General features: G+C 60.4%; 8 protein-coding genes across 8 annotated transcripts; 6 read left to right on the forward strand and 2 right to left on the reverse strand.

Annotated features, from left to right (window-relative positions):
* Positions 1-1,713: 1,713 nt before the first annotated feature.
* On the forward strand, positions 1,714-3,632 carry VTJ83DRAFT_3364 (uncharacterized protein; the record flags this gene model as incomplete). The annotated part of the gene is made up of 7 exons (XM_071009734.1): positions 1,714-1,798; positions 1,867-2,349; positions 2,426-2,533; positions 2,601-2,891; positions 2,947-2,987; positions 3,059-3,207; positions 3,281-3,632. 7 exons carry the CDS (start codon positions 1,714-1,716, stop codon positions 3,630-3,632), a joined length of 1,509 nt encoding a protein of 502 aa, XP_070867242.1.
* Positions 3,633-6,638: 3,006 nt separating this feature from the next.
* VTJ83DRAFT_3365 (uncharacterized protein) lies at positions 6,639-8,516 on the forward strand (the record flags this gene model as incomplete). The annotated part of the gene is made up of 1 exon (XM_071009735.1): positions 6,639-8,516. The coding sequence occupies one exon, from the start codon at positions 6,639-6,641 to the stop codon at positions 8,514-8,516; it is 1,878 nt and encodes a 625-aa protein (XP_070867243.1).
* Positions 8,517-10,464: 1,948 nt separating this feature from the next.
* On the forward strand, positions 10,465-11,346 carry VTJ83DRAFT_3366 (uncharacterized protein; the record flags this gene model as incomplete). The annotated part of the gene is made up of 2 exons (XM_071009736.1): positions 10,465-11,024; positions 11,091-11,346. The coding sequence occupies 2 exons, from the start codon at positions 10,465-10,467 to the stop codon at positions 11,344-11,346; spliced, it is 816 nt and encodes a 271-aa protein (XP_070867244.1).
* A 384-nt stretch (positions 11,347-11,730) lies between these two features.
* Positions 11,731-13,604, reverse strand: VTJ83DRAFT_3367 (uncharacterized protein; the record flags this gene model as incomplete). Its single annotated transcript, XM_071009737.1, has 3 exons — positions 11,731-12,958; positions 13,044-13,471; positions 13,599-13,604. The coding sequence occupies 3 exons, from the start codon at positions 13,602-13,604 to the stop codon at positions 11,731-11,733; spliced, it is 1,662 nt and encodes a 553-aa protein (XP_070867245.1).
* A 1,011-nt stretch (positions 13,605-14,615) lies between these two features.
* Positions 14,616-17,003, forward strand: VTJ83DRAFT_3368 (uncharacterized protein; the record flags this gene model as incomplete). The annotated part of the gene is made up of 2 exons (XM_071009738.1): positions 14,616-14,888; positions 14,952-17,003. The coding sequence occupies 2 exons, from the start codon at positions 14,616-14,618 to the stop codon at positions 17,001-17,003; spliced, it is 2,325 nt and encodes a 774-aa protein (XP_070867246.1).
* A 1,123-nt stretch (positions 17,004-18,126) lies between these two features.
* Positions 18,127-19,064, forward strand: VTJ83DRAFT_3369 (uncharacterized protein; the record flags this gene model as incomplete). Its single annotated transcript, XM_071009739.1, has 2 exons — positions 18,127-18,233; positions 18,320-19,064. 2 exons carry the CDS (start codon positions 18,127-18,129, stop codon positions 19,062-19,064), a joined length of 852 nt encoding a protein of 283 aa, XP_070867247.1.
* A 162-nt stretch (positions 19,065-19,226) lies between these two features.
* On the reverse strand, positions 19,227-20,571 carry VTJ83DRAFT_3370 (uncharacterized protein; the record flags this gene model as incomplete). The annotated part of the gene is made up of 3 exons (XM_071009741.1): positions 19,227-19,982; positions 20,042-20,408; positions 20,480-20,571. The coding sequence occupies 3 exons, from the start codon at positions 20,569-20,571 to the stop codon at positions 19,227-19,229; spliced, it is 1,215 nt and encodes a 404-aa protein (XP_070867248.1).
* Positions 20,572-21,294: 723 nt separating this feature from the next.
* Positions 21,295-21,876, forward strand: VTJ83DRAFT_3371 (uncharacterized protein; the record flags this gene model as incomplete). Its single annotated transcript, XM_071009742.1, has 2 exons — positions 21,295-21,477; positions 21,577-21,876. The coding sequence occupies 2 exons, from the start codon at positions 21,295-21,297 to the stop codon at positions 21,874-21,876; spliced, it is 483 nt and encodes a 160-aa protein (XP_070867249.1).
* Between the last annotated feature and the right edge of the window lie 715 nt (positions 21,877-22,591).

Raw genomic sequence — 22,591 nt, forward strand, 5'->3', positions numbered from 1 at the left:
CGGAGACTGCTACGCAGGTATCTAGAGAACCCAAGGGCAGGCAGGTATGGGTGGGTTTGAAAAGTGCTCTACACTGCCTACCTACGAGGTACTCCAAGGACCCGAGTGAATCAATCATGCAACGCGCTCCATGCATCCGGTCAGTACCTGCGTCCCTTTGAAAGACATTACGACCCGAGAGCGCTTCCAGGTGTCCGCTCCCAGATCCATAAGCCACCCATCCATCGACAGGGACAGAGTACATCGTCTCCGATGATCTACCCCGGGTACATTAGGTACGTGTACATTGACCACTCACGTTTTCTTCAACGGTATCCCGTCTCAGACCGAACCCACCCTGCCCGCTTCGAAAACCCCTCCATCCCTGTCTCGGCTGGGGTTTCCAGCCCGTCCTCCCCACCCGGAACGAAACCCAAATCGGCCGGCGGCGGGCCGACGGCGGGAGGGTGGGGCACGCTTCGCCAGGCTCCGCTGGCTGCAGGCGCCCATTCGGGGAAGGGCAAGGCTGGCGTGGCCGTCGTTTAACCGCCCACGATGGCGAACATGCCGTTCGTTGGTGCTTCCCCCGCGCCCTGGTCGCCTGGTCGCTACCTGACGAGGCTTCGTCAGAATTCCGGGCTGGGGGTCCAGCACCTACGCAGTAGGCACCTAGGGACGGACACTCGATCCCCAGGCCCTATCGTGCCCATGATGCTCAGCCATGCTGCGTTTCGCCTGCCCCAATTTCCCTCAGGACGACCGACGCCGATGGTCATGTTCCAAGGTTAGGCCCTGAGGGCGTTGAGGGCGTGCCTGGTTGTGGTTTCGCCGGCTTCAAGATTTCTACCCGGAGTGTTCGGTCACGCACGATGCTCTGCGAAGAGACGGGTGGCGTCGGGTGGCAGCCCAGGCGATGTGTCGACCCATGTGTGGCTGTTCGGGAGAAGCTGAGCCTTCTTGACGTCCTTCAAGGCATAGAACGGGCCAGGCGGAGAACCCCTCTCTTTTCAGGATCCTCTCCTCCCCCGCCAACCCACCTCGGTCCCCTCGTCCCGCGTCCGCTACCTTGTGTTCGGTTGCATCTTGGCTCCTCGCAACCACGCATAGGTACCTACCGTACCCCAACGACGCCGCGCACTACCGAAAGGAAGCTCCCTTTTTATTGAACCGCCGCTCCCACCGTTCCCGCCGGCATTCCAGCTGGCACCTGGCGACGAAGCTGCGCTGCGTGCGGGTGAGGGGTTCGAGCCTCGTGTCACGGGTCGTTCTCCCCGGCCAATCACAGCCGCATTTTGTTTACCACCATAATCCCCAGTCAGCTGGGCGAGATCTTCACACTGAGTTTGCCAGACGGGAAGCACTCCAACTTCCTGTGGCTGCCATCCTTCTCTGCCGCTGTCCCAACGACAGAGGACACCAGAACCCCCCAACCTGGTGCCGTGCGGCCCCGTCAATGACCAGGGGCCCATCAGAGCCTTATCAGCGAAGGTGCCATCGTTCCGGAACAGGCCGCGTTCCTCCAGCTATCTTTTTTCTGGGTCGCGGTCAAGGTTTGAGGCCTTCGCGCGACCGCGTGGGAAGTTGGGTCTTTTCCACGCCGAAGCGACCTCGCGCCATTCCCCGTTTGCGCCACTGTTTCAACACGGCACTCGATGCTTCTCCGTCATCTTCGTCGGCCTCGCGCAACTCTCTAAGTGTGTGATTCGTAGCTGCAGTTGGCAGATCCTCTACGACATGGATCCGTGTTGGGGCCCATGGAGCGATTGGGCCTGGGACAATGGCAGCCAGCGATGGTATAGAGCTCGGCAGGCCACGGATGGTAAGGACGTTCTGCTGATGGCTCATGACCCTCCCGAATCCCCGATTGACCACGCCTCTCGCAAGCAGGCACGTCCAACATCGAGTACGACTTTTACGATGCCACGCCTCGTGGAGAGGTGGACGACCTCGCAGCAGCGATCTCCAATGTGGATTTGGTGGGTGCTGGGTCGGCGTATTCACCGAGTAGTGCGTATACTTTTGGGGCCTGGGCAACTTCCAGCAGCGCCGCGGGGGCCGAGGGCTACGGGGCGTACGCCGGTTCGCAAGGGCAGAATGCGTCCTCCAAGAGCAAGGGCAAGGGGAAAGCCAAAGAGAAACGCAAGAAGTCTCGCCATAAACTTTCGGACAGCGGCCATCCTGACTCTTCAGAGTACCCTACTGGGTATGCGGATGGCGAGGCAGATCCATTTTACGAGAAGCCGAAGTTTAAGACCGACGACGCTCAGGCGCATCCCGAAGAAACCACACAAGAGGATCCGTCTGACCCGTATCCTGGCGTGTCGAGCTCTGCGCAGCGGCAAAGCCTGAGCGTGGAGCCAACCTCCTGGGGTACGCAGACCGGGTCTCACCCTCTCTCCTTTTGCTGATTTCGTTGGTGGTCGACTTCGCGCTGACCGGGCAACAGAACCTGAAGAATCGTCCTACTCCAAAGATCCATTTTTCCCAGCCCAGCATAACTGTTCTTCCCGGTACCCGGCAGAGGAAGAACCGCACTGGAACCCCTTGGAGACCGGTAAGGCTGTGTGATGTAAACATGTTTCTTCCGCTACCCGCTAACCCCCCTTGCGTCTCCATTCCAGGTGCGGATGCCGAGGACGCGTCCAGAAAACAGCCCTTCGATCAGAACTCTGTGGACACCTATGCTACAGCTGAAGACTCGATCCCATACCCTACAGGAGAGCCTCCCTCGTCAGCAGTAGTAACACAGGACAACGGGCCCCGGCTAAGTGGTGTCGGGTACACTTTCGAAGAAGACCGAGAGACGCCAAAGCTATACTCCTTAAAACCCCACTCTCCCCAGGCGACGTCTCCCTCACACATTGATCGAGGGATGCAGTATGCCGGTTTAGTCAACATCACGTTGCCAGGTGGTACGCAGTCTCGGCTCAGGACCCCTTTTCGCTGCCAAGATGCTAAACAGCCTAGAATTCAATGTCGAGCCATCGTCTAGATATCGCCCTGGTGAGGTGAGTAGCTGCACACGGCTCCCTTGCCTCCTGTCGTCAAGCATGCCTTCCGACGCTTACGCTTTGAGCAGGTGCTCAAGATCCTGTGGTGCGAACCACATGGTGCGAGATCCGACGATGCCTTTTCACACAGAACGGTCAGCTACAATGGCTCGTTGTTCTACTCGGGGATCCGGCGGTTCATCATCGTGAGGACCTACCAGGGCCATTCCTCCTGCGTGTAAGTGCCTCTACACCGTTTTTTCCCAGGCCCCCGCTGGCGCCAACATGCCTCTCTGACCACTTCCCTACAGACCCATCCTCACGTATGGACGCTTGGGCTGCAAGAAAAGGGGTGTCAAGCCTCAATATCATGGCATCATCCACCAACACAACAAGAAGCCTTCCATACTCGAAGGCGAGCCTGTGCTGGGCGTCCCGCCCATCAAAGTCAGGCTTTCGGAGAGAACTGAAAAGATTTCCCCTGAGTCGCGGGTCAACTACTCTAAGCTGTACTCGATCGAACACAACGTCCGCGTGTTCTTCATTGGGTCGGTTGACCCTGATGACTTCCGGAACATCTTCCAGCCCGCGGCTGATAGCTGCTACCTCCAGCAGCCGATGCCTTGTTGGAGCATTGGCACGGACTTCTCTGAGAAAACATGACGTTACGTTTTCGTCTCGGCTCTGGTGTTACCACCGGGCAACCACTCCCACCCCCAAACCCCACTCCTCTCAACCTTCAAACGCATGTTTCGGCCTCGGCTGAATACCAGCTGACGGCATCGAAATGGAATACGTTCATCCATCGCGGCTACGCTTCGCCACCCCATCTCACTACCGAGGCCCATGACCTTGGTAGGCTTGGGTCATTCCTCCCGTACCACGCTTTTTTTCCACGTGCCCTGTGCGCGGTTGCCCCTTCGCGGGCGTTCTTCGCCTCGGTGATCGGCTCGCCTCGTCTACAAACGCTGCACGCGCGCGGTTCGAAACGTTGGACCCCACAAACATCTCTCCAACCGAACCTGGCCCGCGCCCTTTCATGTTTCCGGCTGGGAGGAGAGGGGGGTGAAGGGTGAGGAAAGGGGGAAGGTGGAATCGAAGGTGTAGGTTTTCCTCTGTTCCCGCGTTCTTGATCCACCTACCAGCATCTTCCCCTTGGCTGTTCTCTTGTCAATGTCTCTCGCTCAACGATTTTTGTGTGAATGTCTGAGGTTGGAACGAGCTGCAATCTTGACACGCTTTCTTTGGCATGATCCTTTCTTGGGCACTCATATATCCCTCTATGGATCACTAACACGATTTTGGCCAGTGGGTAGCGACGCGCAGATAGATTCCAATAAGATGACTCTGTCTCTGGCGAGCCTCTCTCACCTGGGCTGTGATCCATCCGGTCGCCCGCCGGGCAGCTTCGCACACCCACTGGGGGCTCGTGGGGTGAGATGGCGCAAAGAAGCAGACACCTAGGTTCCGTGCTGTCCGCACCTCGAGGGTCACGTGGCTATATCTTGACGCATCATTTCTTGCGAGTCTTGCGTGCCCGCCTTAGCACAGAATAGCTATCGTCAACGGACTTGCCCCTAGAGACTCTCGTCAACCCTGTATATCCGGCGCATACGTCTCCTTATTCCCTAACTCCGTGATGTCTACATAGATCCCAGAGATGGTATAAGTGCTTGGTCGGAGGAGGAGGAGGAGGAGGAGTTTCCTAGCTCACGAGATTGCGTACACGCGTTCTGGATGGTCCAACTCGCTGGGATTGCAGCTGCAAACCCCACGCTAAAGTATGCCGTCATTTTCTCTTGTTTCAACAAATGTTTTTCCTCAACAAATCAACGTTTATCGCAGATCAACAAACAATTCCACTCAGCCCGGGGGGGTCATGGACAAGCACCCAAGAGAGGAAAACTGTGGGGCTGATTGATAGTCTGCCGCGATTGATTGATTAGATATCTTGGCGTCATACCGTGCCGCTTCTTTTGGCCGGACACTGTGGCTCCCCCCGTCCTCTGCGTGGGGAGCAGGTGCGCAGCCGAACATACCCGCCGCCGAAGTTCGGAACTGAAACCTCATCCCCGACCTGGATGCGCTCGTGGTGCGCGCAGCGCGGAGATGATGGATTCTAGAAGGGCTGGTCACCTCCGGTGTCCACTATAGGGAGGCGACGTTGAGCGATTGCTGGCTATCCTAGGCAACGGTACTCCTATCCACCGGCGGCAAGACGCTGAAGAGGTTGCATCTTCATGGCTGCGATGCAATTGAGGTTCCCACCGCGTTGGGTTCCAACGAGTGTCGCCAACCCCGCGATTTCCGCCCTTGGGGTGCTCCCGCGCTGGGGTGGTTCGTTGGGCATGGTGGCTCCATCCCGTCAAGCGGGTGATCATTTCTGTTCAACGGCCCCTGGGGAAACACGGCGAAGAGATGGACGGTTGTTGAGGCTTTGCCGCAGATTCCGGCTAGGGTGTGCGCTGTAGCCACCACCACAGAACCCGAGAATGGAAGTGGTTCTGGGGGAGGGGTTCACGTGTTGGGTAGCAGCGCGTGGCGAGTCTCTTGGCCTAGATCCCGGGATTCGTTCCCAGCTGCACGGCTTGAGCAGGATGGGGGCTCGCTGGGCTGCGTCGAACCGGGAAAACGTAATGGCCAGGAAATGCACGGCTTGGATGCCAGCGTCCATTTGTCATGCTCGGTTGAGTCTGTTCGACAAGATGGACGACGCTGGCAGGTTTCAGGGGATTGGAGATGGCCATCGTCTGATGTTGAATTGGGCTGGCCTGACAAGATCGAGAAGACCCGGGCTCGGCTATCTGCTCGTTTTACCGCCTGTCCGGAAGAGCCCAAATGAATGAGTAACAGCAAGTGAGCCAGCCACGGAGAAAAAAAAAAGGGGGGGGGGGGTGAAATGCGGAGTGGCCGCTGTCGGGGTAACACAGCCTTCGAGAGTGGGAGAGTGGGAGACGGCTTGGCCGAGGCGCAACCAAGTCCCGAAAGGAGCCGCAGGGGCATGGCATTTGTCAAGGTGTCGAATCCTGCAACATTTGTTCGGCGTGCACAGCGCGGCCTGCATGGTGGAGTTGCCAGCCAAGGGACCAAAAGGACACTTGGTGCCAGAATGGGGTGATTTTTTATTCGCGCAGCGCGATCATGAGCCCGCCGGGGAAGAAGCCGCCCGCTCAGATCCGGAGAAAGCCAGAGTTAGTTCGCTTGCTTGCTCGCTGCACCTGCGCCAGGGATCGGCCAACCCCACAAACCGAAGCGCCTCGCACTGTGTGCTCTTCAGATCTTTCGCCTCTTCCCCTAAAAAGCAGGCCACACAGGTTACACAGCGTCGCCCTGTTTCACGAGCCGCAACTTTTTGTCTGCACCCACCAATGACTCGGCGCTGCGTTTAAAGATTGCCATCCATCCTCTCCCCCTTTGTGGAATTGACTCCGGTTCTCTTCCAAAGAGGCCCTGACCTGTCACACCTTGTCTCGGTGCCCTCCAGCCTTTTGTGGAACGCATCCATCCTCCCGGATCCCGGAGCACTAGAGTCGGAAGGAAAAGCCGATCGGGGTCGTGCCACTTGAGCCGGTCGTTTTCTTCGCTCACGAGCCTGGGCTTTTCCTGGCCACCCAACACCCTACCTCTCTCCCACCGCCATCCTTATCGCCCGTCACATCCGTGGACACCATGGCCGCTCAGATCGACGACAGCGTTCTCGTCCAACACTCGGCGGCGAGCATCCCCGAGGATCCTCGCCTCGCCTCGTCCGCGGCCCCGTCCCTCACCTACTCGGACTCCTCCGACGAGCTGGAAGAGCCCCGCCAGCCTCAGCCGCCCCGGGCACGGCGAGCGTCCACCAGGCTGATCGCCCAGAGCCCGGCCGATGTCCAGCGCATCACGGGCGAGACCACGACCCAGTTGATTCAGCGCTGCTGCGGCGGCGGCTGCTGCCTCGGGCTCGGCCGGCCCAAAACCACCGACGTGCGCCTTGAGCAGGTCGATTTCCCCGACAATGACGCCTACCGGTCGCTGTGCCTCAAGATCGATCAGATCCCCGCCACCCTGACGGGCGTGTGCGAGATGCCCGAGCAGACGACCTTCCTGCAGCCGGTCCGGGCACCCTCGAACCCGCCGTCGCCGACCGACTCGGCCGTCGCCTTTGGTGCCGATTCCAACCCCTCCAGCCCCGCCTCCCCCGCCGGTCATGTCGCCCTCGACAAGCTCGAAAAGTCCCTGCATGCCCTCCGTCTCGAGGACCTCGACACGCGCATCCAGCCGCCGTCCTACGTCCAACCCCATCCGCCGCACCACGTCTTCCCTGCGCGCATTCACAGTGCCCGGGAGCTGACGCGGCCGGGAGCCGAGAAGCGAACCTTCCACTTCGACCTCGACGTGACCACCTACCCGGAGGGCGAAGGAGTCGACTTCAAGGTTGGAGGTGCCATCGGAGTGACGGCGCCCAACGAGGCCTCCATTGTCGACGAGATTCTGGACCTCCTGTTGGTGCCGCGTTTCCTGCGCGACAAGGCCGTGCTGCTCCGAACAACGAAGGGCCGGTGGCCGACCGTCTGGGGCGATGACATGGCGCGCGAGATCGTCACGACGAGGCGGGATTTGCTCACTTGGTGCTCCGACGTGCAGTCGTACCCGCCGACCAAGCAGCTGTTGCGTCTGCTCGCGGAACACGCATCCGACGATAACGAGCGCAAGATCCTGCTCTTCCTCTGCTCCGCCGAGGGCCAGGGGGTCTTCTGCGACTTCCGCACGGGCCCGCACGTCACGCTGGTCCAGCTTCTGCACGCCTTTCCCAGCGCCAAGCCGCCTCTCGATCACCTCCTGTCGGTCCTCCAGCCGCTCATGCCGCGCTTCTACTCGCTCTCCAATGACCCGCACGAGTCGTTCTTGAACCGCGACGGCAAGCAGCACCGCCTGATTGAGATCGCCGTCACGGTCCACGAGACGGCCGACTGGCGGACGGGCACGCGCACCGGCGTGGGTTCGGGGTTCTTCCAGCGGCAGGCTCTCGCCTTCATCGAGGCCTGCGAGCGGGGAGAGCCCGAGCCCGAGTTCTACGTGCCCATGTTCAAGGGCCTCATGGCGAACCCGCTGGCCAAGCAGTTCGTGACGGACGGACCCATGCTGCTGATCGGCGCCGGCGTGGGCATCGCGCCCTTCCGCGGCTTCGTGCAGCGCCGCCTCAAAACGGCCAACTGCGCCAACAAGGTCTGGGTGCTCCAGGGCATCCGCGACTCGTTGGTCGACGAGCTGTACAGCGGCGAATGGGGCGTGCACGAGGACGAGGTGAAGAAGGTGGTGCAGAGCCGCCGGGGAGAGGGCAAGTACGTGCAGGAAGAGGTGCGCGCTCAGGCGGATTTGGTGTGGTACATCATCAACGCCGTGGATGGGAGGGTGTTTGTGTGCGGGAGCAGCAAGGGGATGGGAGAGGGCGTGGAGCAAGCGCTGGTGGACGTGGCGATGGTCAAGGGGAATCTGCAGCGAGAGGAGGCGCAGCAGTTTTGGAACCTGAAGAAGGAGGCCGGGCAGTATATTGCCGAGACGTGGTGATTTCTTTTCTTCTTGCATCGGTTCATTGGCATGATGCCGTTCCTTCTGGCATCCTCATACGCTGCGGGCGCATACAAGGGAGCATTTCATATTGGTTGGCAGGTCTGGGCTGGGCGGAGGACACAGGCATGAGACTGTTTTTACAGCACAGATGCAACGACATAGGGATAGGACAAGGCGTTAGGGGTTGGGAATATGGGACATCGGAGCTGGGTGTTGCTGATAGTATACCATCGGCTCAGGCCTGCACTAGAACATCATAACAGCCACAGGCACAAGCTACATGCATAGGCACCTTTAGGATACACTGGTATATCGAGTCATATATACTTTCACAGTCACGGTAATCATCATATCAATCCGGCTAAGGATTTTGCTTGTCGGTCATCACTACTGCTGCAAGTACACTCATTTCTCTTTCTGGGCACATTTTGGTGGTTGCATAGGTACACCGTGGTGTGTTACGCAAGACAACACCTTATCTTGCGATCCATGATGGAATGGTAGCAGCCGCCAAGCATACCGCATCTTAAAATAAACAAACTAAATTAAAACAAAATCAAATGGAAAAGGGAAAAATATCCCTTCCAACCGTTTCTCTCCTCTCTGTTCCTCTCTCTCTCTCTTTGTGCTGCAGCGGAGCAGGTCCAAGCAAATCCCAAACCCACTGTGAAACGCCAAAATCAGAGATTCTTCGGCGAGATCGCGCAATTCCCCAGTTTTACCCACCCCGACATCCACATGGTAGCAAGGACATTGGCTGTTCGTTTGATCGTGTAAGCAATTGGAAATGCGCTTTCGCTTTTTCGACTTTTTTTTGCGGGTTGCACAAACTCCCTGGCCCCCTCCACCGCCACCCCGGCGCCCATCGACCTTGGGAGTTCCCCAAAACGGACGCCTGACGCCACGGCGATTGGATCACCGCGCCTGCACTAACCCATGACTAAGCTGCTTACACATCCATGGATGCGGCAGCGTTGCAGACAAGAACCACGAGGGGAGCAGGATCTGGCCCTGAATCCATGTGCCCCGGGCGCGGCACGGCTCTTGACGCCTCGGGGGGGATTCGGATTTTCGAAACCTTTGATTTCCCCGAGTTTCTGAACAGACGAACGGGCTCCATTGGCCCCGCGGACGTGCATACCTACATACTCCCCCCCCGCCCCTCGTACCTTATGTACACAGTAGCTACTCGGGATGAGCAGCCTTCCACCACGGTCTCCGAATAGGGGCCTGAGCCAGGCTCTAACACACCTACCTTGGACCAATTCTGACAAACGCCTCGTGTATGTCTCCTGGACCGGGCGGCGTCACGAGCCCTCACGGTCTCGCGGCGGTTTCTCGCTCACCCCCTCATCCCGTCTCTTTCGGGTGGAGACCAGGGAGATGCCGGCAGTGGAGATGGTTTAGACAATGGGGCCGGAGCGGTGGACATCTCGTCTGCCTTCTCCGCGATTCCACTCCTAGCCGAACCTCACCAACACAACACTAACGCCTTGTTGTTGCTTGACGTTTGCTTACCAAACCTGCTACCTAAGAGTCCCCACCGGAGAGGGTGGAGGTTGGATCCTACGATGGGGAGGTCCCGTCGTCGAAGCAAAGATAATCGCTGAATAATATTTATACCCCTGGGCCCGGCCGTGTTGGTCGGCATCAAGAATTGCTTGCCGGAGTCGCATACTACGTACATCGCCAATCACTGCTACGTTAGAAACGGTATATATAACTATTCCTGCCGAACAAGTTTCAGACAACAGGTACAGCGTCACCCACCGTCAATTTGCTCTCTTCCGCCTTGATCTTGACCTCATCTTCCCTTTCCCTCCTCTCTCCCCCCCAACCTCACGCCAGCGCGTCAACGAGGCCCACCAATTTTTGCAACCCTTCCCACCTGAGAGATAGAGAGAGACACACACAGAGAGAGAGCCAAACCAACTAATCCATCACCATGTCCAAGCTTCTCAAATCCCTCTGCTGCTTCCTCCCCTCCCGGTCGTCAACCACCGCCGCCAGCACCACCACCCGCTCCGTCTCCACCACCGCCGCCGCCGCCGCCGCCGCCGCGACGACAACCTCCACCCCCAAGCCCTCCGTCACCGAGCCCAAGACCACCCCGCCAGCCAGCACCATGGGTAGCGTCCCCACCGCCTCGGCCACCGAGACCTTCCTCGGCCTCCTCGAGTCGCGCCGCAGCTTCTACCCCCTGAGCAAGACCCTGCCCGTGGCCGAGTCGCGCGTCCAGGAGATCGTCTCGCGCGCCCTGCAGGCCGTCCCGTCGAGCTTCAACTCGCAGTCGAACCGCGCCGTGGTGCTCTTCGGCGCGGCCCACGACAAGCTGTGGTCCGGCATCACCACCGAGGCGCTGCGCAAGGTGGTCCCCGCTGAGCAGTGGGAGCCGACGGGCCAGAAGATGGCCATGTTTGGCGGCGCCGCCGGCACCGTCCTCTTCTTTGAGGACAGCGAGCCCGTCAAGAAGCTGCAGGAGGGGTTCCCCATCTATGCTGATCGGTAAGTTTTCTTTTGTTGTTTTTTACGTGCAACCAAAAGAGGCTAACAAAAGCGAAAAAAAAATAGCTTCCCTACTTGGGCCACCCACTCCTCCGCCATGCTCCAGCTCGCCGTCTGGACGGCCCTCGAGTCCGAGGGTCTCGGCGCCAACCTGCAGCACTACAACCCGCTGATCGACGCCCAGGTCGCCGAGGAGTGGAAGATCCCCTCGTCCTGGACGCTCACGGCCCAGCTTGTCTTTGGCGGGCGTGTCGAGGGCCAGGAGCCGGGTGAGAAGACGTTCCAGCCCGTGGAGGAGAAGCTGAAGGTTTTCAGTGCTTAAGGGTAGTGAGCGGTTCCGGATGGTCCCAGGCGTGTAGGAGGAAGGGGCTAGAGAACTCGGACGTAATGAGCGGGAAAGGAAGAGCAGCAGCAATACCCAGAGTTGATAGAGAGGGGGGGTTGATATCCTAGGGGTTCGATTGGCTTAGTTTCGTTGACTTAATCATAGACGTGATTCCCCCATAACAATGCGTTCGGTGATCTTGGTCTCAAAAAGAAAAAAAAGAAAAAAAAAGAAAAATAAATCCCTCGTGTTGAACTTGGTATTATATATCCTACTCTAGCCGTGACCCTATGTACATGCACCGAAAAACCATGCAATATGCCCTTTTTTGGTTGAACCGCCCGCCGAAATGCACCACTCACACCATGCGACCCCTTCCGTTCAAGCTTCGACATACCCCAACGCCTGTCCGACCTTCAGCCTCTGCCCCTTCTCCACGGCCCACCGCCAGCCGGACTTGTGCTGGCCGTTCTCGTCGTGCTCATGGCGCGGCGCCTCAAACACCAGCACGATGGTGCTCCCCAGCTGGAACCCGCCCATCTCCTCGCCGCGGCGGAGCGCGTGCCCCTTCAGAACGGGGCTTGCCGCCTCGTAGGTGGCCTCGACGTACCCCAGATACGGCTCCCCACGGCGCGCGGCCTCCTCGGCGGCACGATCGGCCTCGGTGTCCGTCGTCAGGCTGTTGGTGCGCAGCTCGCGGTCAAAGTTGATCTTGATGGAGCCGACGTTGGTCGCGCCGACGGGCACGTAGCTGAAGAAGCCCCAGCGCCAGCGGCCCAGCAGCACGACGCGCTCGTTGAGCGTGAAAAGACCGGGCAGCGTGCGCTGCAGGTACGGCGAAACGCTGAACAGCTCGCCGGCGAAGTGGCGCCGCCGCTCGACGACCCAGTTGGTGGGCGAGTGGAAGCGGTGGTAGTCACCCGGCGCCAGGTAGATGACGGCGTAGTAGAGGGCGTGCCGGCTGTCGGGGCTAAGGTAATCGACCCACGACTTCTCGCTCAGGGCCAGCTCGGCGCGGACGGCAGACTCGGTGGCGGCCGATGCCGGGAGGGATTCGTCCTTGGGGTTGTCGAGGCTGCTGTCCTTGCGCTTCCGCTTGTTGCCCGACAAAAGGTCCGGGAGGGTGTACGAGATGCCGTTGACGCGTGCGAATTCTTCGTCTCGCCGGACGAGCTCTTCGCCCTCGTCTATGGCGCGGTCGTCCTTGCGAAGAAGCTTGTCGAGGGCCGTATGGCTGGACACGCTCGGGGTCGGGCTGTTCTGGCCGAGAAGCGCATCGATGGTGTACGTCATGCCTTTGACCTGTTCGATATCACCGCCCTCGATCTGGCCGAATTGCAGGATGCGTCCGTCGGAGGGAGAGAGAAGAGCATGCGGGTTGGGATCCAGCGGCCGCGCGCCGGGTTTGAGCGTGCGGTAGAAGAAGGCGGCTAGGTTGGGATACGTGCGAAGGTCCGTCTCCTCGATCTCATCTAGGTTGACGCCGAAGATCCACGAATACAGCCGAAAGCCAGGGGCTCGGAGGAAGGGTGGGAGGGTCAGCTCGTTGAACCTGCCCCATAGCCGCGACATGGCCTTCAGGGGCAGGGTTGACATGATCTGAACTTGCCTTGGGGATTCGTCAGCACAAAGACAGACCGGAGAAAAAAAAAAAAAAGGGGGGGGGGGGGGGGAGGGGGTTCGGATCTTCTTACCAAGGACCATCGGGCCGGATGCGGCGCCGCTTTTTAGGGCGCTCATCGTCGGACCGCTTCTCCTGGTCTCTGGTGTAGACCTTGTAGAACTGCACCAGCCCCAGGAACCCAACGCCGAGGCCGACGGGGATGGGATACCAGGCGAACTTGGAGCCCTTCACCTTGGAGGAGTCGGCCCCGTGGCCGTCAGACTGCTGGTCCTGCTGCTGCGAATAGGCCCGGCGGCCGAAGAGGCGTCGAGGGTTCAGCCGGCGAGCAAGCCGCCGGGGCCCGTAACCTGAGGCGAACAGTTTGGCGGTGGGGGAGGGGAACGGCGAAAAGGAGGAGGAGGGGAAGCAGGAGGAGGAAAGGTAGCGGTAGCCGTGGGTGGTCGAACGAGGGACAATGGCCGCGCGAACTAACCCGACAGAGGTCGAGGCAAGGCCAACCTGAAAAGACGCCATTGTGCCGGCGGTTTTAACAATTCTGCACTTTTGAAGCCGTTGGGAGACAATGGATGCCCATTGCTTTTGGGGGAAGGGGAAGACGTGGAGATGGACGGTTTGGTGAACGAACCTGCATAGTCGGCCGGCCTGCCTGGAGAGATGCAGCAGAGTTCCGGCAGGTTTGTGCCAGGAAGCCGCTGGTTTGTCAAGGAGCTTCGAGTCAAGATGTGGCGGGGGGGAGCTCTGGTGGTACAGTACCAGCTTCGCCTTTTCAGACGATCAAGCTCATGACGCAGGTGCGAAAAGACAAAAGGGAGGGGGGGCGGCGGTCAGCCAGTGATGGAGCGGCGTTTCCCGTAGGGGGGGTGCCCGGAAATGGGGTGCTTGGGTGGTTTTTGTAGCGGAGTGTGTGGGTACTTGACCGCTCTGGGCGGAGGAGAAGTTTGGCACCGCGATGCGCCAAAAAAATGAGGAACAGGAGTGGGAATCAGGGGCAGAGCACCGGCAATTTCTGTGGGAGCGTCGTTTGAGGGAGAGGTGGGGTTGGTCACTGTACCTTGAGCTACCGACGTTACCTGCTTGGGTCAGGTAGGTAGGTACTCCACTGGTTTCGCTCCTTCCAAGCTCCAGGCTGGCCAGGATGCCAGCGTGGAAGTTCCGAGTTAGTGACCGTCCCGCCAACGATGGTTGATTGATCCAAAAGAGCAGCCTCGGCCTTCACGCACTTGACATCAACATCCAACAAAAAAAAAACAAAAAAGGCTGCATCGGCCGTGCTCTCGTGAATCTTGATAAAAACTTCCAACCGCCCAAGGCCCGAATTTCCATATATCCGGTATTTCTGGCAACCGATCACTCCCCCACGAGGCCCGGCGACTCAAACCCCCTCATCGAAATCCTCTGAAAGTCATAGAAACACCCGGCACTGCATGCAATGCTCTCTTAGCGACAACCCGCCCGATTCGACGTCGCAACTGACGAACGGCCCGTCTCGGCATCAAGTGGCCACCTGGCAAGGCAGGCTGTCCGTCCCGCGAAGCGCAAGGCCGCAGCCCAGGCTGCGCCGCCTGCCCGGAACAGCATTGACTCTCAGCTCTGTCACCCCCCCGGAAAGCTCCTAAAGTCCACGTTGCCGGACTCTCCTACGATGGCGGAAGACCGGCCCAGCTCGGCCCCTCCGGGCTCGCAAAACGACGATGCGCCCTTGTCCGTGAACCTCCAGATCATCTCGCCCTCGGCTGGCGTGGGCAATCTCAGGTTCCCGGACCTGCCAGCGACGACCACCTTGCAGCAGCTGAAGCATCGGATCCGCGAATCGGTTGCATCTCGCCCGGCCGATGAGCACCAGAGGTTAATCCACCGGGGCCGCATGCTCGCCCGCGACACCGACACGCTGCTGGACATCTTTGGAGAGGAAGCGGTACGTCGGTCCGCCTTCGAAGGATAATCGCCATGGCAAGCGGCTGACAGGAGGGCAAAACAGATCCGGAGCAACGAGCAACAGACAATCCACCTGGTCGTGAGGGACGCCGGAGATCACCCTCCTCCGCCCAGCGAGCCGGCCCAACGCCCCGATGCCTCTGCCTCTGCACGGAACCCTCCTCTGTCGCACCCCCTTCCTCCTCGCGCTGCGTCCGCTGCCGCCGGCGCCGCCACCACCGCGATCTGGCCTGGGACGACACCCCTTGCGCTACCCCAACTGCCCCAGCTGACGACCCTCCCTCCGCACATTCAGCATCAAATCCTACAACAACAGCACCTCTTGCACCACCAGCAGCAGATGATGCACCGCGTTCAGCAGCAAGAAGTCCACCGCCACATGCAAATGCTGGCTCAGCAGCAAAACCAGCGGGCTGCAGCCCAGCAGGGACCCCTGGATGGCAGCAACAACGCCCCGGGGGGTCAGCCGGCGGACCCGGCGGGAGGGAGAAACAGCCCTGTTGGGCAGACATACCGGACGGTGACACGAGAAGGGGTAGGGCCGGACGGGCAGCGGTACAGCATCCGGTTCACCGTCAACGAGGCCATCGCATCCCCGGCGCCGCAACCCCGTCCGGCCGCCCCTGGGTCTACGTCGGATCCCGTCGGCCAGAGGCCGCTCTCGGCTGCCGATGTGCGTAACATCATGCACGGAGCGGATGCGACTCGCGCCGCCCAGACGATCGCCAACGCCATGCAGCGGAACGCCTCGGGCGGTCACCCCGCTAACATGGCAGCTGACCTGGCCCAGTTCAACTTCAACACCCCGATCCAGCCCATTCAGCCAGGCGTCACGACGCCCATCTTCCCCGGGCTTTCGAGGAATGCGAGCCGCGCCGGCACTCCGGACATTCCATGGAGATCCGTCAGCCATGGTAGCAACGCCGGTCACGGCAGCCAACCCCAACAACAGCAGCCGTCCCAGGGCCAGCCCGAGGTGTACCTACTATCTTCGCCCACCGGACCCCGGGCTGTTCTGATCCATGGCGCTGCCGATATTTACACCAGCTATACCACCATCACGAACCGGCCGCCTGCTCATCGGCCGCTGGTACCATCTTCAACATATCCTGACCCGTACCGTGTTGAAGTTCACTTTGGGCAGGCAGCAGCTTCCACCGCCACGACACAAACTCCGCTACAATCACAACCACAACCACAACCACAACCACAACAACAACAACAACAGCAAAACGTTTACAGACCGCCCTCGCCATTCGTTCCCCAGCAGCCGCTCCCCCAGATCCGCAACGAGCCTCAACCCGCGATCCGCCGCCGGCCGGTTGGCGCACCCATAGCTCCAGCTGTTGTCCCTCCCGCCCAGCAAGAACTGGGAGCAGCACCCCGCCTCAACCACCCCGGCAACCCAGGCGTAGCCCCCCTCGTGGCGGCCGCCTGGCCGCACATTTGGCTGATGGTCCGGCTGGCGGCCTTCGCCTGGTGGTTTTCGTACACCAACCCTTCGTGGGAGCGCTGGCTGTCTCTGGCGGTGGCGTTCCTTGTCGTGCTGGCCATCAACACCGGCATCTTCAACGGCATCGTGGAAAACGCGTTCCACCCGGTCCGCGAACAGCTCGAGGGCATGCTCCCGCTTGCCGACCGCGATCGCGAGCAGCGACACCAGCAGCAACAGCAACAAGGACAGCAAGGGCAACCGCAGAACCACCAGGCGGGCGAGCCTGACCCGGCCCAGCTGGCCGCCCGGCTTGTCGCCCAGCGCCGCATGCAGAACGGTGGCTGGCTTTTGGACCAGCTGCGCCAGATCGAGCGCGCGGGGATTTTGTTTTTGGCAAGCTTCGCGCCGGGGGTCGCCGAGAGGCATATCCGGCAGATCGAGGAGCGGGAGAGGGCGGAGCGACGCGCGGCGGAGCAGGCGAGAGCGACGGCTGCAGCAGAAGCAGCAGCAGCAGCAACAGCAGCGGCAGCAGCGGATATTGCAGAGACTCAGCAAGCGGCTGGTGAGCAAGCGCGAGATGAGGGGGAGCAGCTGGAACAGCAGCCCCGCGCTCAAGCTCAGCCTGAGATGCAGGCTCAGCCGAGGTTGATTGATGTCTGAGTTGAGTGGGGGTGGATATGTTGTTGTGTGTGTTTTTTCTTTTATCTTGGTATGATGGCCAAAAGGAGGGCCGGGTTTTCGAGCGTGTTGAGGAAGCGAGGGAGAACGGGCGGTTGTGTCTTGATTTGCTGTCCATATTCAGATACCTGGTTTGCGTAGTCCATCAACCTTCTCACCAGCAGAGGGTTATCGCATTGTGTTGGGCCGACCGTGGCGAGGGGAGGGGGGGTCTTCTTTTTGTTGTATGTAGAGCTGTGAGGTTCTTTTTTTTTTTTCTTTTGTGGACGAGCTGTTCACATTGTATCTACTTTTACCTTCTTGTATCTTTGGTATGCTAAGTGTAAAAAGGATGTTGCTGCGGCATGGTGGCGACGGGTTGTGCTGGCGTGTTTGACGGCGTGGCCCTTGATCCCGCGTTGATACGCGACCCTGCCTACTTGATCAAGTACTAGGTCGTGGGTGTGATTGATATGGATGGGTCCTGGACGAGAGAAGAGAAGACAGAATGAAGAGCCAAAGCCAGTCGCTCATGTATGGACGATAGGGAGATCTCCAACCTGTAGGACATGTCGTTATTCTTGTCTGTCCGGGGAACGGTCCACTTGGACGTGGGGTGCTCCAGATTCTCCCACCACCTCCACCCAGCCCAGGCTGGAGGCTCTGCGGTATCCCGAGGTTGATCGCGGAGGCGCGCCTTGTCGTTGGCTGTGATAGAGGAATGGGGAGGAGTGCTAGTGGCGGGACCGGCTGAGGATTCGCCAGCGGCGGCCATTATGCCGTGAACCGAGGCCCGGGAGACTGGTCGGGGCCCGGTTCCCCGCATTTCCACAGCACGTCAGTGGTGGATTGGCAGGGGTCCATCACCCCCCGCCAGACCAGGGGAAAACATGGCGAATCGTGGCGGAGGAGGACGGGCTAGGTGGTATAAGAGACCATGGAGGAGTCGCGGTTCCGGTGCTTTGAGACGCTTTGTTATAAAAGAAGAGGAATCAGCTTCATCTTTTGACTATCTTGCTTGCGGTTCTGTTCATTCTTCGGTTTCTTTCTCTCTCTCTCTCTCCCTCCAAGTCTCTTTGGCGTCATCTCATCGCCCGCCCTTGTTTCCACCGCAACCATCATCACCATGGCCGAGGCACAGCTCCACGACTTCTCCTCCCTCTTCTCCCTCGACGGCAAGGTCGCCGTCGTCACGGGCGGCTCGCGCGGCCTGGGCCTGAGCGCTGCTTCTGCGTAAGCCAATCAGCCCCCCATCCAACTCCAACCAAACCAAACCCATCATCGTCATCACGCTAACCGATTTGCCCCTTCTCGCGTAGCCTCCTGCAAGCCGGCGCCTCCAAGGTCTTCATCTCGTCCCGCAAGGCCGACGCCTGCGAAAAGGCCGTGGCCATCCTCAACGCCCTCCCCAACCTCCGGCCCGGCGCCAAGGCCATCTCGGTGCCCGCCGACTGCGCCACCCTCGAGGGCGTCCAGCACCTCGTCGCCGAGGTCGCCAAGCAGACGGACCACGTCGACATCCTCCTGGCCAACGCGGGCGCCACGTGGGGCGAGGCCTTCGACACCCACCCCGACAGCGCCTTCGCCAAGGTCATGGACCTCAACGTGCGCGGCGTCTTCAACCTGGTGCAAAGGTTTGCGCCGCTGCTGCAGAAGCGGGCCAGCATCGAGGACCCGAGCCGCGTCGTCATCACGAGCAGCGTGGCCGGCCTCGGGGTCGGCACGCTGGGCAAGCAGGGCACCTACGGCTACAGCGCGAGCAAGGCGGCGGTGCTGCACCTCGGCCGGAACCTGGCCGTGGAGCTCGGCCCCCGCGGCATCACCGTCAACAGCATCTGCCCGGGCTTCTTCCCGAGCAAGATGAGCAACGGGCTCATGGCCATGAGCGGCGGCGTCGAAAAGATCGCCGCGTCCAACCCGCTGCGGAAGCTGGGCAAGCCCGAGGACATTGCCGGCGTCGTCGTCTACCTGACCAGCAGGGCGGGGGCGCACGTCAACGGCGCCGAGATCGCCATTGACGGCGGCGCGTTGTGGAAGAGGGGAGAGCTGGATCTGAAGCTGTAAGAATAAAAAGGGTGGGGGGCGCTTGGGTAGCGTGCGGGATTGCGGCTGTCTACTTTTGGTTGTCTTGTACATAGGTTTTTTTCCGGGTTGATTGGACTTGTGTGTATGTGCAACGTGCGTCATGAACATTTTTCCACCAGCCTACGCTTTCCGTTCTCTCTATTAAGCGTCTATGGGGACCGCCGCCGCCGCTGCCGCCGGCTTGCGCGCCACCCAGGCGCTCGCCCGGTACGTCGTCTGCAGCATGGACTCTGCGTCGTGAATGTAGGGCGCCTCGATGCCCGTCTCGTGGTCGAGCACCTCGAACCCGACGTCCTTGACGAGCGCGATGACCTCGTCATCGGTCAGCTCAAAGTTGCCCGGGTCGGCGATGCCCGAGATGTCGCGGCTGTGGCCGCCGTCGGGGTTGACGTCGTCGTGATCGTCGCGGTCCCAGACGCGGCCTTCAAAGTGCCACAGCAGCGGGCCGACGTTGACCAGGATGCCGCCCGGCCTGAGGCAGTGGAAGATGGTCTCGAGGTAGCGGATCAGGTTGGGCGCCGTGTCGAGGAAGAAGACGCTCGCGACCGCGTCGTAGGCGTCGGCGCGGTCCTCCTGGGCGTACAGGCACAAAAAGTCGGCCGCGCTCATGGACATGGTCCCCACGGGCCGGCCCTCGGCCTCCTCGGTGCGCGTCAGCTCCGAGGCGCAGTGCACGTCGGGCACGGCGTACCCCCGCAGGTGGTTGGCGCGCGTCTTGTGGTTGGAGAAGGTGTGGATCCACGGGTAGAGGGTGTGGTTCCCCGCCCGCGGGCAGCAGTTGAGAATGTACGACGAGGCGAGCAGCTGGTGATACGATATCTCGTTCCCTTCGGCGTCGCACCCGGCGCGGCACAACTCAAAGACAAGGCGGCCCAGGCCGGCCCCCGGCACGAGCACCTTGAGCGGCGGGGCGTCGGGGCCCCGCGCGGCCGCTCGGCGGCGACGGCACGCATGACGGGGCCGAAGCAGGCCTCGCGCTCGCCGGCGCCCTCGGCCGTCCAATCGCGGTAGAACTGGCGGAGGGTGCTGCGGGCCTTTTCGACGTCGCCCGGCTTGGCCGAGCCGTTCCACTGGGGCGGCAGGGCCAGGGTCCTACCGTCGCCGGACTCGGAGGGGACGCCGATGTGGAACATGTCGAGCCCGTTGCGGAAGATGATGCGGGCGAGCTCGGCATTGGACTCGATGGCGTCGTCCACCTTGTCCAGGGTCTCCAGGTAGTTGAAGGGAGGCGCGGCGAGGCGCTGCCAGTGAGCTCGAGGCAGGGCGTAAAAGGCCTGCCGTCGGAGGTGGGTGCATTGGAAATGGGCGATTTTGGCGTATTGTCTGGGACGAGTTAGGCTTCCGCAGGCTGGACAGGCGACACGTAAAGAGACTCCCCCTCCCCCAGGACTCACTGGTAGGAATCCAGGGTGCGGTAGATGACCTGGAGCTCCTCCTGGTCTTCGATGCCGTTTTCAAGGCCGTTCCATGCTGATTCTTCGTCCATTCCGTACGGCGGGGTGGGGGAATCGCAACGATGGGAAAGGAGGCGACAAGAGTCCAACGGGTGGTCACCGCAGTGAGAGCGAGCTCGGGCCGGGGACGGCTGCTGGGTGCGGATGCGTTGCCTTGGCCCAAAGTCCGACGAGGCCGGAGAAGAGCGGAGTTTGCGGCCGGTGGGTGCCTCCACTGCGCCGGCGGTGCCACTCTCTCGCTAGGGACGGATGCCGCTAGGTAACTGGGAACGCGTGAATGCGGTCGCCGCTCGGCTCTCTAAGCCACGACAGCCTTCTCAGGATGTCGTGCTTGCTCCAAGTTCGGCCCCGAAAGTTTTCATGTACCTCCCCCCCCCTGAAAAGCCAGCGTTGCGGATTCTGTTTGCCCAAGCTTCAAAGAAAAGGAGAATGAGCGGGCAGGGTTTGCCAACTCGTATGGAGGTACCTAGTCAGGGAAAACCACAAGCACGTGAAAGTGAGACATGAGAAGTCGAGTTGAACAAATCACCGCCAATGAAAAAAAAAAGAGAAAAGAAAAAAGGAAAAGAAAAGAAAAAAAACAACACCAGAAACTCCAGCCCGTCGTCGTCCATTCCCCCTCCTCCCCTCCTCCCCACAAACCCCTAACCCTAGGTACCGAGGTCACCCAACATGGGTCCTCTTCAATGGTAACAGGTCATTCCAACCAAGCCATCAAACACAAACACCCTGACGGGTTCTTGGGTACACAGTAGATGACCAACACAATGGAGGCTCCGATCCAGCTATCATTCCCGCTCCCGCGGTCGCTGGGCACCCGAGTCTACCTCCACCTAACCGTCAAGCCCAAAGCCATCGTTCTCTTCCTCACAACCGCATCGCCCGAAGAGGCATCCACACCCACGCCGTTCGGCTCGTTTGTCTACGCCCTACCCGACGTACGCTCCCCGCCCTTGTGCCAAATGAGCCTCCAACCCCCCTCTCGTCATGATGAACCCCGTTGTGCTCGCTCGCTCATGGACTGACCCCGCAAGCAGAGATACAACCCCTCCCAGCCCCTCTCCACCCCCCTCTGCACTGTCGAGCCCACCGTCGAGTTCACCACGCGCGTGGCCAAGGCGATCGCCAAGCGCGCCGGCCGGCCCGTGTACGTGGGCAACTCCATCAGCCTGGCCAGCATGGGCCTGGGCGGCACGGCGGAGGAGGAGATGGAAGCCCTTGCCAAGGTGGTCGAGGTCGTCATGGGCCAGCTCAAGCCTCTCCTCGGCAACGGGCCGGCCGTGGAGGGAGCGCAGCAAGCCTTCTCTGCGGAGGGGGCGAGGGCGGAGGCGTCATGAGAACGGGAGGGCAGGGCACCGGCAGGCAATGTTTCACCGGGCGAGTTCAGGAGCTGCAGATGCTCGGATGCGGCCGTGTACGACAACGATTAGAACGACGGCTACGGCTACGGCTACGACTACGGCCACGGCTACGACTACGGCCACGGCTACAGCTACGGCTACGACTCCGACAAGGACGCCGCATGGTGAGTCGATGCGCCCGTCTTGGGGACCAGGCGCGCACGGCGACAGCGAGGGAGCATGCGAGAAGTGAATGGGAATCAGCTTCCCGTTTCACATCGGATTTGGGCCTTTTTTTTCGGGAGAGGCGGCGAGAGCTGGTGTCTTTTTGACGGATGGCTTTTCTCGTGGGGCAAATGCTCTCATGAGGGAATGCCGCCGTCGCCCGCTGTCGTACGGGACTTTCTATGAACGTTGGCGGCCGAGATGAGGGGATCTCATCGATCGGACGGACCCCCAAACGGTTGGTTGGTGCGACGATAGCTAGCATCCACCGCTGCTGTGTGACAGTGGTTTGAAAGATGGCAGAAACGGCCCGGGCTTGTTCGGAGAATGAATGTGAAGGTCACTTTTCGAAATACTCTGGTTTTGCGCAGAGGGATTCTGAGAAAATCAAGGCACGAAAAGAAGCTCTGGAGGGCCAGGCTCAAGTTCATGATGGGGGTTAGAGTTTCATCACTGCGCTTTGGTGTGTGGGTGGGTGGGTGGGTGG

Source organism: Remersonia thermophila, chromosome 3 (genome assembly GCF_042764415.1).
Source record: "Remersonia thermophila strain ATCC 22073 chromosome 3, whole genome shotgun sequence".
NCBI classification, from domain to species: Eukaryota; Fungi; Ascomycota; class Sordariomycetes; order Sordariales; family Chaetomiaceae; genus Remersonia; species Remersonia thermophila.